The 20,297-nt window shown below is 41.5% G+C and overlaps 7 protein-coding genes across 14 annotated transcripts; 5 read left to right on the forward strand and 2 right to left on the reverse strand.

The window, feature by feature from the left end:
• The first annotated feature begins 37 nt into the window (after positions 1-37).
• GABA-B-R2 (gamma-aminobutyric acid type B receptor subunit 2) lies at positions 38-5,811 on the forward strand. 5 transcript variants are annotated; one of them, XM_089260845.1, is made up of 14 exons: positions 38-177; positions 829-1,094; positions 1,155-1,636; positions 1,694-1,874; positions 1,935-2,153; positions 2,212-2,507; positions 2,573-2,936; positions 2,991-3,101; positions 3,167-3,403; positions 3,862-4,195; positions 4,254-4,359; positions 4,413-4,527; positions 4,567-4,924; positions 4,991-5,811. In XM_089260845.1, exons 2-14 carry the CDS (start codon positions 846-848, stop codon positions 5,611-5,613), a joined length of 3,675 nt encoding a protein of 1,224 aa, XP_089116971.1. In that variant the 5' UTR covers positions 38-177; positions 829-845; the 3' UTR covers positions 5,614-5,811. The 5 variants fall into 5 exon arrangements, with proteins under 5 accessions (XP_089116971.1, XP_017964124.1, XP_017964140.1 ...); XM_018108635.3 differs by having other exon boundaries at positions 4,413-4,924; XM_018108651.3 differs by having other exon boundaries at positions 4,257-4,359; positions 4,413-4,924.
• Positions 5,812-5,870: 59 nt separating this feature from the next.
• On the reverse strand, positions 5,871-12,234 carry disp (RND transporter family member dispatched). Its single transcript, XM_018108495.3, has 7 exons — positions 11,663-12,234; positions 10,598-11,590; positions 10,444-10,535; positions 8,958-9,497; positions 8,267-8,905; positions 7,232-8,206; positions 5,871-7,170 (listed from the first exon to the last, which is right to left on the reverse strand). The coding sequence occupies exons 1-7, from the start codon at positions 11,816-11,818 to the stop codon at positions 6,969-6,971; spliced, it is 3,597 nt and encodes a 1,198-aa protein (XP_017963984.1). The 5' UTR covers positions 11,819-12,234; the 3' UTR covers positions 5,871-6,968.
• Positions 9,595-10,542, forward strand: LOC115561875 (uncharacterized). The gene has a single exon (XM_030382257.2). The coding sequence runs from the start codon at positions 9,684-9,686 to the stop codon at positions 10,410-10,412; it is 729 nt and encodes a 242-aa protein (XP_030238117.1). The 5' UTR covers positions 9,595-9,683; the 3' UTR covers positions 10,413-10,542.
• Positions 12,235-12,676: 442 nt separating the features above from the next.
• On the forward strand, positions 12,677-15,181 carry lsn (vacuolar-sorting protein SNF8). Its single transcript, XM_018108599.3, has 3 exons — positions 12,677-13,224; positions 13,289-13,435; positions 13,492-15,181. Exons 1-3 carry the CDS (start codon positions 12,755-12,757, stop codon positions 13,634-13,636), a joined length of 762 nt encoding a protein of 253 aa, XP_017964088.1. The 5' UTR covers positions 12,677-12,754; the 3' UTR covers positions 13,637-15,181.
• LOC108656463 (uncharacterized) lies at positions 13,623-15,439 on the reverse strand. The gene is made up of 5 exons (XM_018108563.3): positions 15,270-15,439; positions 14,815-15,184; positions 14,229-14,747; positions 13,975-14,162; positions 13,623-13,916 (listed from the first exon to the last, which is right to left on the reverse strand). Exons 1-5 carry the CDS (start codon positions 15,302-15,304, stop codon positions 13,727-13,729), a joined length of 1,302 nt encoding a protein of 433 aa, XP_017964052.1. The 5' UTR covers positions 15,305-15,439; the 3' UTR covers positions 13,623-13,726.
• Positions 15,440-15,514: 75 nt separating this feature from the next.
• Positions 15,515-16,867, forward strand: Cby (beta catenin antagonist chibby). Its single transcript, XM_089257486.1, has one exon. It carries the CDS (start codon positions 15,515-15,517, stop codon positions 15,875-15,877), a length of 363 nt encoding a protein of 120 aa, XP_089113612.1. The 3' UTR covers positions 15,878-16,867.
• A 20-nt stretch (positions 16,868-16,887) lies between these two features.
• LOC108656484 (uncharacterized) lies at positions 16,888-20,295 on the forward strand. 4 transcript variants are annotated; one of them, XM_089257468.1, is made up of 6 exons: positions 16,888-17,203; positions 17,959-18,230; positions 18,631-18,822; positions 19,051-19,166; positions 19,239-19,452; positions 19,515-20,295. In XM_089257468.1, exons 3-6 carry the CDS (start codon positions 18,696-18,698, stop codon positions 20,159-20,161), a joined length of 1,104 nt encoding a protein of 367 aa, XP_089113594.1. In that variant the 5' UTR covers positions 16,888-17,203; positions 17,959-18,230; positions 18,631-18,695; the 3' UTR covers positions 20,162-20,295. The 4 variants fall into 4 exon arrangements, with proteins under 4 accessions (XP_089113594.1, XP_089113591.1, XP_017964073.1 ...); XM_089257465.1 differs by lacking the exon at positions 17,959-18,230 and having other exon boundaries at positions 16,888-17,678; XM_018108584.3 differs by lacking the exon at positions 17,959-18,230 and having other exon boundaries at positions 16,889-17,203.
• Positions 20,296-20,297: the final 2 nt, after the last annotated feature.

Below are 20,297 nucleotides of genomic sequence, written 5' to 3' on the forward strand. Positions count from 1 at the left end.
GGTTAAGGCATGCGCATTGGCATGTCATTTGGCTGCTGTCAGCGCAACTGTCAAATTGCGAGGATACACAATTTTTCGGACCTTCGCAACTTCCAACGAAACGAAAACTGCTAAAAATATCAAATAAAACCATTCGAATATGTCTTTAGTTATTAAGTGAATCAATAAAGAAATCTGGTAGGTGTTGATTTCTTTTAAGTATCAGACTTGAAATAAGCGTTTGAAATGGGCGCTAGAAAAAGAGTTAAATAAGTGTAGTGTGGAGTATGTGTGTGTGTGTCCTGAAATACATAGTTTCAGTTAAAAATCTAATTCTACAATTCAAATGACTATAGTTGTATTGTTATTGTCTTTGATATTCGATGATTCATAATTTAATGAGTAAACTTTGTGATATTTTGCATCAAGGACTGGTTATTGAACATATAATTCTACCTTAATATATATATACATATACTCATATATGTATACGTAAGGATACTCACCTAAGTACGGGCATACAAATACAATGAGCATATACATATACGTATAGGAATTTTTCACGTTGGCACGCAGGGCCTGTCAGGCGCACCTTGAGCCAAATTACTATTGTTATAACTGGGCTAAACTTAAAAAAAAGCAAATAGTATAATAGCCCAACGCATTTGAAGGTCTAACAAACTATAATATCTGCTAAATAGAAGGTTGAACACTGGTTTTGAACTCAATATCCATTATAATAATAATATTATATATAATATCTAAGGAACCCACAGATATGGAACCCTGAATAATTATTGTTCTCTTCACTTGGATACACATATATTAAAATATCTAAGCGATTCACAGCTCGCGCACACAGCAAGATGTTCCAACCGAATCTGATCCTTTCACTGTTGCTCTGCCTTGGGCTGTGTTTGAGCCGTGCTCAGGCCCGAACTGCCAAGCGCTCCGATGTTTACATTGCGGGCTTCTTTCCATATGGCGATGGCGTTGAGAACTCGTACACTGGACGTGGAGTTATGCCCAGCGTGAAGCTGGCGCTTGGCCATGTCAATGAGCATCCACAGATATTGACCAACTATCGGCTGCACATGTGGTGGAATGATACACAGGTGGGATGTGCATAAAGGAATACGAACTATAAATTTATCTATATCTACTGTTATTCCCAGTGCAATGCTGCAGTGGGCGTGAAGTCCTTCTTCGACATGATGCACTCAGGCCCCAACAAGGTGATGCTCTTTGGTGCCGCCTGCACGCATGTCACAGATCCCATAGCCAAGGCCAGTAAGCACTGGCACTTGACGCAGCTAAGCTATGCGGACACCCATCCCATGTTCACGAAGGACGCGTTTCCCAACTTCTTTCGCGTAGTACCCTCGGAGAATGCATTTAATGCTCCACGGCTAGCGCTGCTCAAGGAGTTCAACTGGACGAGAGTGGGCACTGTCTATCAAAACGAGCCACGATATTCGCTACCGCACAACCATATGGTAGCAGATCTGGACTCCATGGAGCTGGAGGTGGTGGAGACTCAAAGTTTTGTCAACGATGTGGCCGAGTCTCTGAAAAAGCTCCGTGAGAAGGATGTGCGCATAATTCTGGGCAACTTCAATGAGCATTTTGCACGCAAAGCATTTTGTGAGGCCTATAAGTAAGCACATTGAAAAAGTCCTTCAAAATCGGCCGGTCTTAATCGTGTTTCCTGTAGATTACAAATGTATGGACGCGCCTATCAGTGGCTAATCATGGCCACTTATACAACGGATTGGTGGAATGTGACGCTGGACAGCGAATGCACCGACAAAGAGATAGCCACAGCTTTGGAGGGCGCCATTTTGGTGGATCTGCTGCCGCTCTCCACCAGCGGTGACATTACCGTGGCAGGCATAGTAAGATACCTCGAGATTGTGCATTCATTGGTCGTTCTTCAATCCATATTTGTCTTGCAGACGGCGGACGAGTATCTGGTTGAGTATGATCGACTACGCGGTACAGAGTATTCCCGCTTCCATGGCTACACGTATGATGGCATCTGGGCGGCCGCCTTGGCAATACAGTACGTGGCGGAGAAACGCGAGGATTTGTTGACGCATTTCGACTATCGTGTCAAGGATTGGGAGAGCATATTTCTCGAGGCATTGCGCAATACTTCCTTTGAGGGCGTAACGGTTCGTATGCCGATGCCGATCTATGTTTTACTTTTATCACATTTATATCATTCACTAGGGCCCTGTACGCTTCTACAACAACGAACGCAAGGCCAACATTTTAATCACCCAATTTCAATTGGGTCAAATGGAGAAGATCGGTGAATATCATTCGCAGCAAGCACACTTGGACATGACACTGGGAAAGCCAGTGCGCTGGGTGGGCAAAACGCCGCCCAAGGATCGAACTCTAATCTACATAGAACACAGCCAGGTGAACCCCACCATATATATTGTGTCAGCCAGCGCCTCGGTCATTGGCGTGATCATAGCCACTGTTTTCCTAGCCTTCAATATCAAATATCGTAATCAACGGTAAGATCTTAAGCAGCTATATCAATCCTTACCTATTCTACCGCATGTCTGTCTGTTCTTTGTAGCTACATCAAAATGTCTAGCCCGCACTTGAACAATCTGATTATAATTGGCTGCATGTTAACCTACTTGAGCATTATATTCCTGGGCCTGGACACTACGCTGAGTAGCGTGGCAGCTTTTCCCTATATATGCACGGCTCGTGCTTGGATCTTAATGGCTGGTTTTAGTTTGGCCTTCGGAGCTATGTTCTCGAAAACTTGGCGTGTGCATTCGATTTTCACCGACCTGAAGCTGAACAAGAAAGTAATCAAGGACTATCAGCTGTTTATGGTTGTGGGCGTGCTGTTGGCCATTGACATAGCGATTATAACCACCTGGCAGATAGCCGATCCCTTTTATCGCGAGACCAAGCAACTGGAGCCTAAAGTGAGAAAAACAAACTTAGAGATTCTTGAATTGAATTCCAATCTTTACTTACAGCATCACGAGAATATTGATGATGTCCTAGTCATACCCGAGAACGAGTACTGCCAATCGGAGCACATGACCATATTCGTTAGCATCATCTATGCCTATAAGGGCTTGCTACTGGTAACCAAATGGACTTACATTTGATTAATGTCACCAACGTTATTTAATAATTCCCATTCCCTCAGGTTTTTGGCGCCTTCTTGGCCTGGGAAACCCGGCATGTGTCCATACCAGCTCTAAATGACTCCAAGCATATTGGTTTCTCCGTTTATAATGTGTTCATTACTTGTATTGCCGGCGCGGCTATATCGCTTGTTTTATCGGATCGCAAGGATTTAGTTTTTGTCTTACTCTCGTTTTTTATCATTTTTTGTACGACAGCCACTTTGTGTTTGGTGTTCGTACCGAAAGTAAGACTGGTAGTAAGGAAGTTTTGTAGTTTTTGTAGCTGTTAAACACATAATCGTATATTACTTATATACACGAGGGGCGTACGAGTACATACGTATTATGTTGAATGTTGTTCAATATGTTCGTTTGATCATTTCGAATGTCAGCATCCGTAGATAGGATGGCATTTCAAATGATCAGCATTTCATTTAGCGCTGCTCTTTACGCACTAAATTACTTAACTCTGCTAATGCTACATAACACTACATAATAACTTTTAAAAAGCTATATCAACTATCTTTATATATAACTCTATACATACATATGCCAGCAATGTCAGTGCCATTTGAAAAGTTCTGTTGTAGACATCTATTGACATTTCTGGTATGCTGTTCTTCAAATCTAGTCTCACCTGAGACGTTATTTACCTTGCTGTTTACGTTGTTCTCCGGCTGTTAACTTACTTAAGCAATGGTTCATCGAATTCCAGCTCGTCGAACTTAAACGTAATCCTCAGGGCGTTGTGGACAAGCGAGTGCGCGCTACTCTACGCCCTATGTCCAAGAATCGACGCGATTCCTCGGTCTGTGAGCTAGAGCAGCGGCTGCGCGATGTGAAGAACACCAATTGTCGCTTCCGCAAGGCTCTGATGGAGAAGGAGAACGAACTGCAGGCGCTGATACGCAAGCTGGGTCCGGAGGCGCGCAAGTGGATTGATGGAGTCACCTGTACAGGTGCGCCCACGGATATGGAGCCCATACTGAGTGACGATATGGCCAAGTTATCAGCTCCGCCTGTGCGTCGCGAAATGCCCAGCACCACAGGTGAGTAAACACTTTGTTATCTAGACAAATTCATGCATTGCTCACTGCTTGCACCTAGAAGTTACCGAGCTGACATCTGTGGACAGTATCACCTCGACACACGTGGAAATTGACAACTCATTTGTTTCGGTGCAGTCCACCACTGTGGCACCCTCCTTACCACCGTAAGTTCAAATGTTCTTCATCTATGCAGTTCTAAAACCCGTTTACTCAATAGAAAAAAGAAGAAACAATCAATTGTGGAGCACCCTCCGAGTGCTATGATGCAGCCAATTCAGCAACAGCTGCAGCAACATCTTCAGAAACAGCAGCAAATGCAACAGCAGCAGCAACTACAGCAACAACAGCAGCAGCAGCAACAGCAACAACACCAGCAGCAACAGCAGCAGCAGCAGCAGCAACAGCAACAACAACAACAACAGCAACAACTACATCAACACCATCGACACTTGGAGAAACGGAATTCAGTTTCGGCTCAGACAGATGGCAATATTGGCAGCGTAACTAGCAGCAGCTCCACTAAACGCCCTACAGGCGACTGCAGCGCAATGAGGGATCGACGCCAGTCAACAGTGTCCAGGCACTATGAGAGTGGAAGCCAAACGCCAACGGCCAAGCCAAAATATAGCAGCACACATCGCAATTCCTCCACAAATATATCCACCTCGCAATCGGAGCTGAGTAACGTTTGTCCACACAGCAAACCCGGCACACCGGGCGTCATTAAAAGTATGTGTTACTACTACAACTCTAATTTATGTATTCAAATTAAAATATTATTCCTTGCTTAAACAGCTCCCACTGCCTCGGATCATCGTCGCACCAGCATGGGTTCGGCCCTCAAGTCGAACTTCGTTGTTTCCCAGAGTGATTTATGGGACACACATACGCTCTCCCATGCCAAGCAGCATTCACGCCAATCGCAGCGTACCTATGCCAGTCCGCAACGTTGCTCAGAGCATCACGGCCACGTGATGCCCTATGAACAAAGCACAACGTCACCTATCCAGCGCTCTGTCTCGGAAAAGAATCGGAATAAACATCGTCCCAAGCCACAAAAGGGCACAGTTTGCCAGAGCGAAACGGACAGCGAGCGGGAACGGGAGCCGACGCCCACAAGCGTGCAGCAGTGCACGCAGACGCGCAAATTCAATCGAAATGCGAACATTCAACATGCGGCGCATCATCACAGTTCACCGAACGTGGCACCGGAGAAGCAAAGGAAGCAGCGCAACCGAACCGACCATTCGATCTATGGTGCCAGCTCCGAAACGGAACTTATAGAGGGGGAAACAGCTATACTCCCCATATTCCGAAAACTACTCACTGAAAAGAGTCCCAACTATCGCGGCCGTAGCGCCGTTGGACAGAGCTGCCCAAATATATCCATCAAATGCGATATCGTTGAGTACTTGTAGGCAATGATTACAATGCTGCATCCAAACGACGAATATGTTGTGCAGTTTTTAGCCCCTAGGTCAAAATTCCTTACACTCTACACGTTATCGTAATGCGTACGAATGTGTAGAGAACACAATTTCATAAATTGCTAGCACAAATATTATTGACAAACCTAGTTGAAAATTTAATAATAACTAATATAAGTAAACTGCAAAGTGTTGTCTCTCTCTGGAATTTAAATTGGGTTATTTCCAAACATTATTTCTTTTATAAATTGTTTTACAGGTAACATTTATTAAATCACTTCAACACATTTTATAAGTTCAATGAAGGAAGTACAAGGTTTTCAGTTGTAGTTAAGTACAATACGTCATGATTTGGCTTTACTTATTCTCATGGCCTGTATAAACATAGAATTTGAGTTTATCAATTTGTCACCTTCTGTATCACAGTTACATGGTTATTACAAACGTGAGTGTGTTGTGCGTGTTGTGTGTCTGTGTGTGTTTTGAACAATTACGACTAAATAGGATAGACAACACATATGGTACATCAAAGTACATTATATATAGATGCTTGTTTGTACATGTACATGTACATAGCTCTACCATATATGGTAATTACATATACATTCATATACACTATAATGCCGGCACCAACATAGTTGGTCCGCTTTAACAGCTAATAAAAATTCAGAGTATAAATAGTTTTGATTACAGTTAAATACGTAAGTACATAAACGATTACGCGGACGCGCTCTGCTTCTTTTTCTTTGTCATTAAATGGTTCACTAAAAACTAATAATACCGACATTATGCAGTCGTACAGTTATGGACGTACCCAGTACCTTCCGCTAATTGCTTCAGTTTACAAATTTTCGAGCTCACTTGGCTCAGGTGAGCGCCAAACGTTACAACAACTAAGTAAAAAAGCGCATTGCAACTGTTTGAAGTCTTTTTGGAATAGCACACTAAATAGTAATTCAAATCGCCAACTAGTTTGCGTAAATGTTTGTTCAAGCATAAGTACAAATCATTGTGACTCGTTCATTATCTCTTCTTCTTCTTCTTCGTCAATTAGCAAAGTAAAAAATGTGGCAAACATTTACGCAAACTGATTGGCCTTTCGAATAATGCTTAATATTAACAAAGTAGTTGCACATACGAGTTTATATAAATATATATGTATAGCTATGGTATATCGATACAGAACACTAACATGAACGCCATGTGTACACATGTATTAATACATATACATATATACATTTTCTGCTCTAGCATTGCCAATGTATATACTTTTAAAAAATGCATATATTTTCACTCCCTTGGCAAAGGCAGCAAGAAGCTCTCTTCAAATTTAAAGTTAATCCGCATTAGTGCGGCGTTTGAAATGAGTGCTCAAAGTTCTCAGTCAGCGAGAGCGGCGCATGTCCACTTTCAGTGCCTGAAATGGTTTTAATCTGATTGCTGGAATTAAGCGACTCCAGTTCATGTGTTTCCGAATTGGCCATTTCAACAATGGCTGAGCTGGTGGGTGTTAGCAGTTGTTCAGTGGCAATTATTCGACTTGGTTTACTAAAAAATATAACAACACACAAATTAGAAATAACAAACGAATTGGATCACTTACACTTACCGTTCATAAAACTTGTTCACCTTTGCAGTTCGACGCTTGCGTAATAAAGGCCAGCCCAGCTGCATGAAGCCATATTGCGGTCCGGCTACCTTGAGCAGGCTCATCAAAAAAAAGGTGGCATAGAACCAACTGGTGGCCATAATTACTACCAAAAAGACGCCTATCTGTATGTAGGGCAATATGTTGGACGCCATCATAATGCCACCGGCAAAAGCAGTAGTAGCTGCCGCCATAACCGTTGGACCGATGATACGCGACAAAACAAACTGTGTGGCTGCATTGCGCTCCTTAGAGGGCGACAGGCGATAGTGTATCCCGTAGTGAAGACTGAAATCCACAGCCAAGCCAATTGCAGTTGACACCGCAATGCTTTCCAGTACGTTAAGCTGCCAGCCAAGTAAAATAAGCACTGCCACGGTATTGAATATGGTTAGCGAGACAGTTATGACAGCATAAATTGAAATGATTATATTGAGTGTGAAACACAGCAGAACCACAAGAGACGCGCCCATGGCCAGTATAATAGCCGTGATCGTGTCATGCGAAAGAGTGTCCTGAACATTGAAAAATTTGAGATCACTGATAAACCAGCCACCGCGTAATTCCGCTGGAGCCGTGCTGATCTGCTGTTGAAACCAATTTTCAACCGTCTCATAAAACAACTTAATGTTAGCATAGAGGGTGCTGTAAGCCGTAGTAGAATCGAACTCAATGATTATTGCCTTGACGAGCAGTTGGGGCGATGTAGTTTCTATGCTTAAACTCTCATTACTGTTGCTCTCAGTATACTCATCTGATCGACTGGGTACAGCTGCGAATTTGGGACCTGCTTTTCCGTGCTGATAAAAACTGGTTTCATACAAATTGGAAATGCATTGGGGCAAACACTGCTCAAATATGTGTGGCTCATAGGGAAACTGTGCTTCGCAGCAGGGTGTGCGATCCAATACCCGTCTATCCATATCATCAATACACCTAGAAATTATATGGCGGCTTAATATAGTGCTTAAATAGTAAGAATAAGAATTTACTTACCTGCGTTCCATGAATCTTATGAAGTTCTCTATGAAGCAATTTGGCAGCAAAAATCCAAAAGTGGCCTGATAAAATGGCTGCTGGCGTATGTTTTGGCAAAATCTTCTCAGCCAAATCTGTGCCGGCTTGCTTGATATATTAAAATTATTGTCATAATGCAAGTTGCCGTATGAATTTGGGTTCGTGTAGTCGCCATCGTCCAGAGGTTGCACGCCCCAAACGAAACGCATACTCATATTGAAGTTTTCCACTCCTTGCAGAGGCTTCTCAAACCAAAACAGATGCTTCAGCCTTGTATAAACTTCAAATGGATGACTCGAAACAAATAACTGGAAATCGGGCTTTTGTGGCAGCTGCAGGCCCGGATACCAGAACACAATGATGGCACTTAAAGTCCCCAGTATGGCAAAGATAAAAAGCCATAAGTATGCATAGTTCATAATGCTTTGAGTAATGCGCTTTTCGAACAATTCGCAAAATCGATTAATTGACTTTTTACAAGCGTTGAGCAATTTCTGTGATAAATGCTGCTGGCAGGACATACGGCTAGCAAACAGGCGTTCCATGATTGAAACCGAGGCGGGCAGCCATGTGATCATGAGCAAATAGTTCGTAACTACAACAGTGCCAGCAAATATTCTAAAAAATAAATTTGTTTATAAATGGATTTCACTATAAAGACATCACTTACCCAAAACATTTAATTGCCGTTATGGAGCTACTGTAGGATGCATAAAATGCGCCGGCAGTGGTAACCGAGGTAACAAACATAGATGCCGCCGCATGTCGCATGGTCAGCGCCATGAGATTCTCCAATGTTTCCGTATGCTCATTGTGCTCCAAAGGCGTGGGTAATGTTGATTGTGTGTTCAGTGTGCTGCTCTTGCTGAAACGTTCGGCCAACACACATTGCCAAATTTTTAGGAACAAGAACACATCATCAGCACCAATGCCAATGATAACCACAATGGCTAGCAGATTCATGTAAGGAAAAAAGTTAAACTCAAAAACCACTGTGTAGGCAAAGTATGCTAATCCCAACGAAAAGCAAATGGCACAACATGACATCAAAGTTATAAACGCTGATCCTGTATATAACCAAACGCAGGCCATTACGAAAAGTCCACCGAGTGACACCAGCCACACGTCCGTTAGTAACAGCTCGCTAAATAGCTCATTTTCCAAACCCAAATCCATAGCAACAACTTCCACCAATTCATTTCTCAGAGGTCTGTAAAAAAGTCGTATAGGATATTATTAGCATTCAGTTTTACGTCATATAATGCTGCAAATAACTGTGAAACTTTATGTTAGACTTATAAGCTCAAAAACAAATATTCATTCTCTAGAAAAACTCAATGTAAAAATTAGAAAATTAAATTATCTTCGACGCCTTAATACGCAACGATTTGATAAAATGGCAGCAAATACAGAATCAAACCAACGTTTGCTTGAAATAAACGTGAATACTCTGCTCCCAAAGTGTTTCAGGAAAAAGACAGTCACGGAAGTGGATTATGTAAATCACATGCATGATGGTCGCATCTATAAGCCAAACAAGATATTTAGATATCAAACCGATCCGGCATTGATCGCTGGTCATTGTGCGAACAATCTTAAGGTAAATAATCTACAGATAAAGACTCGAACATGGCCGTATGCCATGGACTGGCGCGAGGAGTACCGTCAATTTTTGAAACGGACAAAGTGGTGTAACGAGCATGTCTATAAACTATTTTTTGAGTGCCCACCGGTACGCTATGATCAGATTGAAGATTTCCTAATAGATCTGCGGAGAACTGTTTACGGCTCGGATTACTCACCGAACGAATATGCATCGCTGCTTAGCCAAAGAACTGTAAAAGCAGATATTACCGATCCGAAATGCGATTCCAAGGATATACTGACTACCTATGGCAATTATTACAACCGTCTTGAAGAACTTAACAAAGATGGCAAACTGTATCAGGGACCGCCACCAAAGGATATGACCATCGAGACTTTTGCTCAAAATATGCGCAAGCTCTTTCGTAAATACGGACTAACTACATACTATGAGGACATTTGCCTTCCCGCATTGGTAGCTGCTAAAGAGGGTAAAATGCCAACTGGACCTATTGATCGCTATACATTGCGTAAATATTAAAGAAATGTTGATGAGATTATTTTCGACTTACACGTGTTGCCATTCATGAAAGAGTGGAAGAATACGATTGGAACGAGTAACAGGCACAAAAATCATTGCGTATCTCAAATAAACAGTTGTGTCCTGCAAATATGAGTTTTTTGTTACTCCAAGAAATATTTACATATATTGTTTATGATACTTACATTTGGCTTGATAAAGCTATAGTCGCTGAGAAAGTTTAGTACATTAAATACCAAATTATTGCGCAGGCATTCCTCCGGAGCATAACAGCGATTTACTTCGTTACAATTGTTGTCTAGCTTTAGTAAATGATAATATTCATAGCAACTGAGCAGCAGTGAGTGCAGTAATGTAACATCATCTGCATTCAGATCAAAGCATGAACTTTTATTAGCCAGCAGCGTGACGTAGTTGGGAAGTGACCAAGGCCGGCAACAGTTGGTTGACAACATTTCAGGCTCACAGAATGCCTGGTAGCTAGGCGCAGCACCGATTTGCTCTTGTAGCTGGCACATAGCCAATATGCCATTAAGATCAAATAATGAGTCTGTAGCATTCGGACCAATGCGCTTCACCACAAAATGCGAGTATGCCTTGTGTGGTGAGGAATCACAAAAGAAGCCCTCAATGGGCTGGCGAACTCTTGAGTTAGACAAACCGTCGAAGGGTAATGAGGCCTGTTTTAGCATGCGCCAAGTGCTCTTCTTGGTTTGAACGCGCTCACGGTGTTCATCCTCATCGACGAAAGTAGTATTGTGACCATATTCGATCGGCTCGCTTTGTCTGGTTGGCTCTAGCAAGGAGGGGATACTATCATTAGTCACCTCGAAGTCCCGGAACACACCACTGTCGCCCATCCACTTATCGCTTAGCGGAGATTTTGTTGCTTTTAGGCGCTTGTTGATGATCATCATATTGTACGCCACATCGCTGTGTTCGTTATTTTTCTTCTGTTCTTTGCGACGCTTATTGTTTTTATGCTTTCGACTTTGACCTTTGTGGCGCCTGTGACTTGGATGTTGATGCCTTGGCACTGCTCTTGTCTTTTCATATTGAATCTTTTGCAGTAGATCTGAAGGATTCGAGAATAATATACCATTGCCGTCAATTTCCTGATTCAGATTATGCCAAGCAGTCAGTCGTTTTCCAATTTCGGTGCCTCGCGTCTCAAAGCCCTGCAATACAAGATTTTGGTAAAAGTGTGAGCATGCGTAGAAATTTTTTACTGGTGTATGATTGATACGAACCAATGTTGGGTCACTAAAATCTGGCAAATCGTTCAGTATGAATGCCACTATGATGCAGGCCACACAGTAAACAGCAATCGAGACGACCACAAGATATGGTCGACGTGCCAGTACGTGATAATACCAGTTCATCTTTTCTGAGTCGAAGCACAGCATTCCGAAGCCAAGGTAATGTCGAGTAAACACGACAATATATACAAGAACGAAGCACTTAGAGTATATGCATTTTGTTTACTTTAGTGTCAGCTACATTGGCAACATGTGGGGTCTTAATTAACCTTGTGTCGTGATGACGGATGTCTTAAGGGTAGTCCTATTGTTGTTGTTTATGTTGTAGATACTGTCTGGACCTGCCTTGAAAAATTTCAATATATCTGTGGGTCTAGGCAAGGTTTGGTTAGATTTAACTGTAATTGGGCTCTTAACATTTTATTAAATGCTCGCGAAATAAATCTCGGACTGAGAAATTAAACTTAAATTAATAAAAGAATGCGAATGCAAAAAATGCGCAAACACAAGAAAATGCACTAGAGATGTAATAAACACAGATTGTCCTTTTAGAAATAGTATCGAATCTTTCTGATTGTATTTATCTAACTATCGATGTTTTTAAGCGCCAATAAAATGATCATTCTAACTACGTTCAAAATTCAAAGTACTTCTAGTCTTCAATTTTGCTGTTCTTCTATTTAGTGATCCTATGATCAGTAGTAAGACAGCCTGTAGCTGAGCCACAAAGATAAAGTTATATCAAGATTTAATAAGTTATTAATAATGACCACACACAGTATGTAAATAATAAAGAACTAAAGAGTTATGACACACATACATAATTGCATCTATACTCACTTTTCTGATTAGAAGGCCTCTATTGAAATTTGTTTAATTAAATTTGTTAGAATGTAAAACAGAATGTCGGAGTTCTGTATACCTTTCCAATCAGACATTTCAAAAACCTTTGTTCAGCCATCGAATGAACTAATTGAACTTATTCAAAAAACCGATAGCACCAGCTCGATAACGCATTTGTTCTGCCACAGCTGTTTCCATATTGTTAAGCAGAATAATAAACAACTAAATAAATTTGTCAAAATGCGCCGACGAGTTGGTCTGGGAGCCATACAACAACAAAAGTTGGCTGCTGAAAAATATAAGGACAAAGGAGCCGATTTGCAAGAATCTCAATTGGAGCAAATGACCAAACAAATGGAAGTTTTTCGTATAAAACTAGAGGAATTTGCCATGAAACACAAAGATGATATCCGCAAGAACTCGCAGTTTCGTAAACAATTTCAGGAAATGTGTGCGGCTATTGGGGTGGATCCCTTGGCTACTGGAAAAGGATTTTGGAGTGTGCTTGGCATGGGAGATTTTTATTACGAGCTAAGTGTGCAGGTTGTAGAAGTATGCCTTGCAGCCAATCATAAAACAGGGGGTCTAATGGAATTGGACGAACTACGTCGACGTCTCATAGCCGCACGTGGACAAAGTGTGCTCCATCAGGAAATAACCAAAGAAGACATACTGATGGCTGCAAAAAAGCTCACTATTTTTGGCAATGGGTATGCGATGTGCCAGCAGTTGAGTGTATTTAATAAATACTATTAACATTTTTTTATTTAACAGTTTCGTTGTGCACAAGCTAGGAAAAGGGAAATATATTGTTCAATCCATTCCGAGTGAGCTAAGCATGGAGGAGACCAACATACTTAGTGTTGCATCTAATACGGAAACTGGTTGCATTACTCAAAAGCAACTTATTAAGGACTTGGGGTAAGCTGCTTTCTGAGCAACGAATTTACAAAGCTAAAAATTAATTTTTTCTTCAGTTGGACCGAGTACCGTGCAAAACAAGCGCTAGAAAAAGTATTGGGTGAAGGCCTTTGCTGGATTGATAAACAATCCGAGGATGAACCGAGCTATTGGTTTCCTAGTTTGTTTCCAGGACGTAACGCACAGATGGTGGTTGCATAGTTAGTACACAGCTTTATTTAAAACTATTTAACATGTACATATACGGCTAGAAATTACAAAATATATAAGCAAATTCATACTAAAAAACTGTTATTTCCCATCTCCGACAGCGCCAGTCAGTAAGTCCTTGTCGGCCTGTAATTCACACTTTTCCTTTTGTAAATTATCTATATGGATCTCAAATCTCTTTGTTAAATCATTCAAAACTTCTTTATAATGTGCTTTTAGTGCCTTGTATGAAAGCATATAGCCCTGTATTTGAGATTCGTAACCTTTTTTACTGCAAACGTACGAAAATTAATCATTTTTGTAATTAATCAGCTTGTAATATTACTCACGATGCTAAATGATGTGATTCGTTTAAGGCACACTGCTCTAGTTCAATTAGACGCTTGTTACAAGACTCCACTTGCATCTCCAACTTCTCGTTCTGACTTAGGGCTTCTTTATATTTCTGACTTAAGCGATTGTTTCGAGACTCAATCAGTTCTATTGCTGTCTTGTGCTTCACCATCTGAGTCTTCATCTGTAACGAGTATGAGTATAATGTATGAGTCTCAGAACAAGTTTTGTAAAAATATATTCGCCTGACCCTTTCACGTATCAAGGCAATAGTTTTGTCCTTCTCAGCTATCTTTGTCTTGAGCTGAGCGACTTCGTTGTCTACACGTTTAGCAGCCTCATCCATGATGGTGCCGATATTAAAGGCCAGATTGCTGGCCTCTTCCTTGTATGATTCAGCAAGTTTCTCCGCTTCATCCTTTTCACGGACAGCTGCCTCACTAATGCCGATCGCATCTTGAACTTTGCGCATTGCTTCGATCTCGCGCTTCTTGCTTTCTTCTAGTAAAGCACGGGTGTGTTGCAAGGATTTCTCATAATCCCTGATCTTCTTTTGTAGACTTGTGAGCTTAGCTTGGTTGTCCTCCCGTGTGACTTCACTATGATATCGGTCCTTTAACTGGGACTGCAAGCGGTCGATCTGCTCACCGCAGCGCTGCTTGTGCTCGTGCAGAGCTTTTATAAGTTTGGCCTGGGTACGAAGTTCCTCCTGTTGCGCAGCTAGCCTGGCCTCCAGCACCTTGATTGCTTTATTATACGACTGCGCCATCTAAAATTAATAATTGATATTATAAACAGGAAACCCAAGAACAATTTTTACCAGAATTAGAATTCACCTGTTCACTATCTCCTTGAGAGAGCTGAGCACGACAACTGTCCAGTTCCGCCTCCATGTTTTTGATAGTGCGCTCTGAGCATTCCTTTAATGTGTTTAAACAATGTTTCTCCTCTTTTAGCGCTTCGATCTGATCCATGGCTTTGGTCAATGCATTGTTCGTCAAATTTAAACGCTCTTGTAGTTTCTCCGAGCTGCTGGACAACACAACTCGCTTATATTTGCCCAGCTCGCCAGTCAATTGACGATTCTCATGTAATACGGTGCTGATGAGCGATCGCAGATCTGATTGCTCCACGCGAAAATTTTTCAAATCCTCGTTTGTTTCCTTAATAAGCCGTTCCACTCCCAAGGCGACCTCGCCGGCACCGCTGCTTGAAAAAAGTTATGAAAAATTAAGATTTATCTGTGCCGACTGAATTCGATGTTCTCATTATTTATGATAATTACTCCCACCTTGGAAACTCAAAGTGTGAAGCCTCCTGCGACATTCTAAACTAACTACAATGTTTTCCTTCCAAGTACCAACAACAAATTTTATATTAATTAAATGCTCCAAGCAGCTGTCTCTACTGTCACTATTTGACAGCTCGAAATGAGCCAAAGCCCTGTCGGAGTTGCCGTGGCAACGAAAAGTGGCAAGGCGCAAACATTAAAATTGGTCAAGAGTTTCTGTCCAATTTGAGTATTCAGTCCTTGCGATGCCGCTCTTTAACAAGAAATTCGAGTCGAAGCCTATACCAGCGCGTGTGAATCGCTGTAATATTGGCTTTCCGGTTGTGAATGAGGACATTGAGGATTTCCGTAACATTTCATTGAGTTTGGGCAACAAGAAGCTACGTTTTGCCGATGGCATTTGGATGCATTCAGCGCATAAGGCAGATGTGGATGACATGCTACGTTTAAACAAGAAATTCCGTGCTCTAGAGGAGGAGAATAATATGTGTAACTTGAAGATAGAAGTTATGCTAGATTTGTTAGCTGAGCATGCCACAGAGCTGAATGACTTGAAGCCAAAGGAGAAGTGTAAGCCCAAGGAACAACTGGTACAAAGACCAATATAATTTACAATTCATTTTATAGAGCGAAACAGCAAGCTGTCATTTCGTAAACTCTAATTGTAATCAAAAGTGTAATAAAAAGTCGAAACTGTAAAAGTTCAATAAACTCGTACTGACTGATTTTTGGTTTCCTTTGGATTATTTAAATAGCCAATTGGGTTCGTTTTGTCCGGCTGATATCTCTCTTATCACAATGCATATTTGTTTGTATTATTTAATCAAGTAGCTAAGGGTCTATCTGTATAATGCTCTAATCATTTCACATGCTCGTTGAAACTTATCTATTGGTAAAGTATTATGCAGAGCACCAACTGCAGCGCCGTGGTCGCCGGGTTGGCTTTGTTGACTAGCCCATTGGGAATTAATTTGGATTTGTTGGGCTAACGTTCGATGAATGGACGGGCGGGCTGGTCAAATTGCTGGCATTATTGACGCCATTGGCCGCAATCTATAGACGACATCGACGGCATCGGGTTGCCGCTTGGCTGCCGCTTGGCTCCCGCTCTTCATTATGGCATTTGATAAGAAGCACGGAAAACGAGAGCCGACAGCCGACAGCCGGCCGACTGCTAACGGGGTTGATAGCCGAATCCACTATGGCAGCTAAAACAAACAATTGACTAGGGTGCGAGCCATTATACGATCGCATAAAATTTACATGCTCTATCTATATTCATTCGTTCTCTCTGTCTCTCTCGTCCTCACTCTATATCTATATGATGCGTTCTTATAGCTAAATTTTGGAACGACGCAAGCGATAAAGCTTACGAACGGAGCCTAATCATTGCCTTCCCATACATGATATGTACATAGCTGTGGCGATATCGGTACACTATATCGACTACTGTATATTTACGCATTTATATTGATAGGCGATAAGCGAAACTGCTTATAAAACACATTTATTTAGTTGTTCCCCAGCAAATGGTAACGACCACGACCACCACCACGTCGGCGACGGCGACAGCGACAACGGCGAGCCGCTCGCTTCCGAAGGGGGTAACACTTGTTCGATTCGTGTATTACAGTAGTTTGTTGATAGCCAGCCGATCGTACGGACGCACACAATACGATCCCAGAGATCGATGTGTCTACAATACCATACGAGTGCTATTTACCTAGTGAAATACAACAGCAATAACAATAGTTAGAGAGAGAGAGAGGGAGAAAAAAAAATAAGCAAACAACAAAATCTTTTCGAAAATAATACAAAAACACATGTACAATAAAATGTTTGCACGCTTTGGTTTTGGTTTTGGATGCGCGCCTTTTGCGAATATGGCAATGTTTTAGCTACGGGCCGCAATTGATTCCGTGATGGAGCATTAGGTAACACAAGACGCCTATATCAGCACAAATTGTCTGCTGCCTCGGCGCATTCATCAAATAAATATATATATGTGCATATACATATTTATATATATATACATACATACATATACTGGCCATATCAGCAAGTTTCGATTTGACGTGCTTCTTGAAGTGATTAAGAACTAAGTTACCAAACAGTCGATCGTCAAAGTCCATCACGATCGTGTGTCCATTAGTTCTGGGCGCCTGTAACTGCGCGTAGTTTTCGTTTTGTTATTGTTTTTGTTTCTTTCCAAAGTGCTTTGCTTGCCATAAACAAATTGTCTATCAAGCAATAGATATTTTGTTGCATGAAACGAGCTAATAAATGATATCATATAAATCAATTGAGTGAATGCCAATCAAATTGGGGGCAACTGTGATAAATCTAACATACAAATGGATCATGCGTCTGGTAGCTGCTATATAAACAGACAATCCGTCGGGCTAGTCGGTCCGTTTAGACAAGTCTATTTTATTGGCATTTGGTGCATCGCAATGCAAATTAGTGTTGAAACGATTAACATACAAATATGTACATATATATAAATATATAACTATAACATATAGTATGAGTCCGTTGACATTACTGTATCATAGTATCAAATCAACATAACTTATGGTTTCATATGCAGAAATAGTATATTCCAAATGCATTATATATCTTATAAAATTCTTTTCTTTTAATTCAGTAGAGATTTTTGAATACAAGTTAGTTTTTCGTATTCTCACAGTATCAATTAGGGCCAGTGTTCAAATTGTTTTGGTTCAAGTGTTTTTCATCGACGCGCCCATTTAGTGGGTAGCGATTTGATAAATGGGCATTATCGCATTTATGATTTATTGTTTTGTATAAATGGGGTCTCTGTCGCTATTCTATGTGAGCCAAGGATTTGAATGTGCATACATACATACATCTATGTATGTATAAGTATATATGCGTCAGTGTGTGTATGTGGGTGTACTCGCACTATTTGTATGTGGATCACCCGAATTAAATGGCCAAGTAAATAAACAAAACCAAAATTGTACACTCAACGGCCGAAAGCGGCCAATAAAATGTGTGAAAAATGTGTGCGAGCAACACTGAGAAATGCAACGTCTAAATAAATAAATACATAAATATATATGTGTACATATATGTATTTATATATATATATATAGATAAACCTGAGCAGCATCGAAACGAGCAGAAAATGTTTACAATTAAATTGAAAAAATAAAATCGATCATTTCGCTGCTAATAGTTAAACTTAATAAGTTTAAGTGTTTCTGAAATATGTTATGATACTACAGAAGAAAACCTATTTAAATATACGCCGATCCGTGAGACTTTAATAAAATATTACAATTTAGCTTAAATTTTTTCACATTCACCAAAATTGAAATGCCTAATATAATTTTAGTTGGTTGAGGAGCTTTAATACTTTTATATAATGCGCAAAGCCGTGTCGAAGCTTTGTTAAAACAAATGCAAATGATGTTGATGACAATAAGTATAATGAAACACCTGCGGCAACAACGCTTTGACGCCATCTGGTTGCTAATTGGATTATGTGGACTGTCCACGACGTTTGCGTACTTTATAGACTATACAGGTGGGTGTACGAGGTTCAAAATAATTATTTTGCAAACGGAGTTCTTGAAGTGATTGTAGAGGCTATACACACTTTGCATACCATCGCGATTCTTGCAACTTGTACCTATTTATCATTTTCGTTTTTGTTTTGCAAGACATTTTGATAAGATTTTTTTTTTTCGCATAATTGAACGAAACAATTTATGATTTCATTCTTAACTGATTGTCTGATTGCATATTTTGGCAGAGAACACAGAGCTGATACAGCAACGTGCCGGCTACGACGTCCGGTTACAGTGCAACCTAACGGGACTGCTGGATGAGCGCAGGCTGGCGGACATTAAGATACACTGGTACTTTAAGGTGAGCATGATAGTCCTTGAGAAAGGCATCGTGAGGCCATGAGGCTAATAGCAATATTTCCTGTATTTATAGCAATGCAGCGACAATAATTGCTACCAGCTGGACTCTGGCGACGATTGGACCGCCCTGCCTTGCGAGTCGACACTCTGTCGCGCCGAGCTGTGGCTGCGCAATGTGACGGAGCGATACTCGGGCCTGTACAAGTGCAGCATCAATCCACATGTATGGGATGCCACTCAGGCGGTGGACGTGCAACTTGTGCGCACCTATCAGCTGGACGTTAAGAGTGAGTGCATCACGCATTGTAGTCGGTTCGGCTCTTAGCTAACTTGTTCATACTCTTTTCAGACAACTCGCTTGCTGCACCAGAGTTCCTGGATGCCTATCCCAGCAATAAGACAGCCATTCAGGACAGCCGAGTGGTTTTTCAGTGTCGTGTGCATAGCGAGGAGCATTTGACTATTAAATGGTTTCGACGGCATGGATATGCAGCATATGCCTCTGCTCCGGATATGCCACATCCCACACAAGGCTCGTCAAATTTTAGTGCTCATATTGTGCGCTACAATGGACGCACATATGAGCTGCTCTCCACATCGCCCGAGAAGCTCGTCAGTCCACAGATCTACCTCAGTAAGCTGATCATTAACAGTGTGAGGGTCAGGGATGCTGGCTACTACGCATGCGTGGCCATTAGCTATCGCGGCCACAAGATCCGGGAGGCCTATCTCGAAGTATTGCCGTCTGACGATGCTATGGAGTACTGGGTGGACTACACCAACAGCGATGAGCTCGTCACTGACGATACCAGCGATCCTCGAGAATTTCTGCTTCTGTTTCTCATGCCACTGGGATTGGCGCTGCTGCCGCTGAGCGTTTGGGGCGGCTATATGCTGTATAAGCGCTGCTCGAAGCATAGCGAGTGCGAACGCATGGAACAGCAGTACTCTGACGAGGAGCTGGATACAGAACGCTATGTGCTCGGTGGTAGTTGACAACGTCGGCTTGCAGTAGTTAGTGTATATGCCCACCAGATGTGGGACCAAAGACTGTGCTTACATTTAAGATGTAATACCTACAATAAATAGCAAATTAGTTAGTCTAAAAACACATATTTTTTAAACGAATAGC

The sequence above is a fragment of the Drosophila navojoa genome, chromosome 2, assembly GCF_054131105.1.
Source record: "Drosophila navojoa isolate 15081-1374.11 chromosome 2, UAZ_NAV_1.0, whole genome shotgun sequence".
Classification (NCBI taxonomy): Eukaryota; Metazoa; Arthropoda; class Insecta; order Diptera; family Drosophilidae; genus Drosophila; species Drosophila navojoa.